The sequence below is a fragment of the Oncorhynchus masou genome, chromosome 27 (assembly GCF_036934945.1).
Source record: "Oncorhynchus masou masou isolate Uvic2021 chromosome 27, UVic_Omas_1.1, whole genome shotgun sequence".
NCBI lineage: Eukaryota > Metazoa > Chordata > Actinopteri > Salmoniformes > Salmonidae > Oncorhynchus > Oncorhynchus masou.
Window position 1 is genome coordinate 58,993,807 of NC_088238.1, and position 2,500 is coordinate 58,996,306.

Sequence of the window (2,500 nt, forward strand, 5' to 3'; positions counted from 1 at the left end):
ATTCCCGTCGCTATTGACTCTTCCCTCTTCACCTCCTCTTCCTATCCTCCGTCTTCCCCTCCTCTTCCTCTCTTCTCTCTTTCCTTCCTCTTCCTCCTCTCTTTGCCTTCCTCTTCCTCCTCTCTCTTCCCCTCCTCTTCCTCCTCTCTTTCCCCTCTTCCTCCTTTTCCTCTCCTCTTCCTCCTCTCGTTCCCCTCTCTATTCCTCTCCTCTCTCTTTCCCTTCCTCTCCTCCTTTCCCCTCCTCTTCCCCTCTCTTTCCCCTACTCTTCCTCCTCTCTTTCCCTCTCTATTCCTCTCCTCTCTCTTTCCTTCCTCTCCTCCTCTCTTCCCCTCCTCTTCCTCCTCTCTCCCCTCCTCTTCTTCCTCTCTCTCTCCTCTCTCTTTTCCCCTCCTCTTTCCCCTCCTCTCTTCCCCTCTCTATTCTTCTCTGCTCTCTTCCCTTCCTCTCCTCTCCTCTTTCCCCTCCTCTTCCTCTCCTCTTGCCTTCCTCTTCCTCCTCTCTCCCCCCTCCTCTTCCTCTCTTTCCCTTCCTCTTCTCTCTTTTCTTCCCCTCCTCCTCTCTTTCCCCTCCTCTTCATCTCCTCTGACATCCTCTTCTTTCCCTCCTTTTCCCATCCCCTTCCTCTCCTCTTTCCTCCTCCTCTCTTTCCCCTCTCTTCTCTCTCTTCTCCTGCTCTTCCTCTCCTCTCTCTTTCCCCTCCCTTCCTCTCTTTTGCCTCCTCTCTCATCCCTCTCCCCCCTCCTCGTCTTCCTCTCTCTTCTCCCTCCTCTTCCTCTGCTCTTTGACTTCCTCTTTCTTACCCCCCTCGCCTCTTCTCTCCTCTCTTACCCCTCTTCTTCCTCTCCTCTTTGACATCCTCTTCCTCCTCTCTTTTTCCCATCCTCTTCTTCCTCTTTCCCTCTTCTTCTCCTCCTCTTCCTCTCCTCTCTCTTCTCCTGCTCTTCCTCTCCTCTCTCTTTCCCCTTCTCTTCCTTTCCCCTCCTCTTCCTCCCCCTCTCTCTTTCCCCTCCTCTTCTTCCTCTCTATTTCCCCTCCTCTCTCTTCCTCTCCTCTTTTCCTTCCTCTTCCTCCTCTCTCTCATACCATCCTCTTCTTCCTCTCTTCCTCTCTCTTTCCCCTCTTCCTCTCTCCATCCCTCTCTTCCTCTATCTCTTTCCCTCCTCTTCCTCCTCCTTTCCCCTCATCTTCCTCTCCTCTCTCTTCCCCTCTTCCCTGTTCCTCTCTCTCTTTCCCCTCATCTTCCTCTCCTCTCTCTGCCCCTTCTTTCTCTTTCCACTCCTCTTCCCCTCCTCTCTCTCCCCTCCTCTTCCTCTCCTCTCTCTCTTTCTCCTCTCCTCTCCTCCATTCCCTCCACCCCTCATACAGGACCCTAGTGACCAATGGGAACGAGCTCCTGGTGCAGTTTGTGTCTGACCTCAGTGTGACCTCCAACGGCTTCATGGCCCACTACTCCAGCGTGCCCAGGGGGTCCCGGACGCCCTCCTCCGGGGAAGACAACATCCATGGGTCTCGGGTCGCCGCAATACCCCAGAAACCTACCTCCAAGCCGACCAAACCAGCCCGGAACACTCCTAAACCCAAGCCAGCCATCAGGGCCAAGCCCACCCCAAAACCAGCCACCAGACCTGGGGTGAGGATACCAGTGAAGCCTCCACCACGTAAGCCTACAGCCAAGCCTGGAGTCAGACCCATACCTAAACCTGGTACCAAGGCTAAACCAACTCCTAAGCCTGGTACCAAGGCTAAACCAACCCCTAAACCTGGTACCAAGGCTAAACCAACCCCTAAACCTGGTACCAAGGCTAAACCAACCCTTAAACCTGGTACCAAGGTGAAATCCAAGCTCACACCAAAACCAGGGGCCAAAACAGTGAAACCAACTAAGAAACCTTTCTCTAAGCCTGGAGCCAAGCCCACGCCTGAACCAGGGACTAAGCCTAAAAGCACAGCTAAGCTTGGACCGAGCCGGACTAAGACTGTGACTAAGAAACCTGCCGTGAGCAAGAAACGTGAGTTACGGTCTGATGAGGGAACAACCGTTTGACCTTGTGATTGTTACTGCTGCTTTTCAGACATTTTGTTTAGAAATAACTGTGTGTGTGTGTGTGTGTGTGTGTGTGTGTGTGTCTGTGTCTGTCTGTGTGTGTGTGTGTGTGTGTGTGTGTGTGTGTGTGTGTGTCTGTGTCTGTGTCTGTGTCTGTGTCTGTGTGTGTGTGTCTGTGTCTGTGTCTGTGTCTGTGTCTGTGTCTGTGTCTGTGTGTCTGTGTGTCTGTGTGTCTGTGTGTCTGTGTGTGTGTGTGTGTGTGTGTGTGTCTGTGTGTGTGTGTGTGTGTGTGTGTGTGTCTGTGTCTGTGTCTGTGTCTGTGTCTGTGTGTGTGTGTGTGTGTGTGTGTGTGTGCATGCGTGTTGGTGTGTGTGTGTGCATGCGTGTTGGTGTGTGTGTGTGCATGCGTGTTGGTGTGTGTGTATTTTGTAGCCCTACCGATGAATCAGCTGT

The 2,500-nt window shown here is 53.0% G+C and overlaps 1 protein-coding gene across 1 annotated transcript in view; it reads left to right on the forward strand.

The window, feature by feature from the left end:
• pcolceb (procollagen C-endopeptidase enhancer b) overlaps window positions 1-2,500 on the forward strand; it is a 23,369-nt gene that overhangs the window by 15,884 nt on the left and 4,985 nt on the right. The window contains exons 6-7 of the mRNA XM_064940786.1: window positions 1,369-2,012; window positions 2,480-2,500. The exon at window positions 2,480-2,500 is cut by the window's right edge and continues 60 nt beyond it. Coding sequence (XP_064796858.1) covers window positions 1,369-2,012; window positions 2,480-2,500 — 665 coding nt within the window. The remainder of the gene's footprint in view (window positions 1-1,368; window positions 2,013-2,479) is intronic.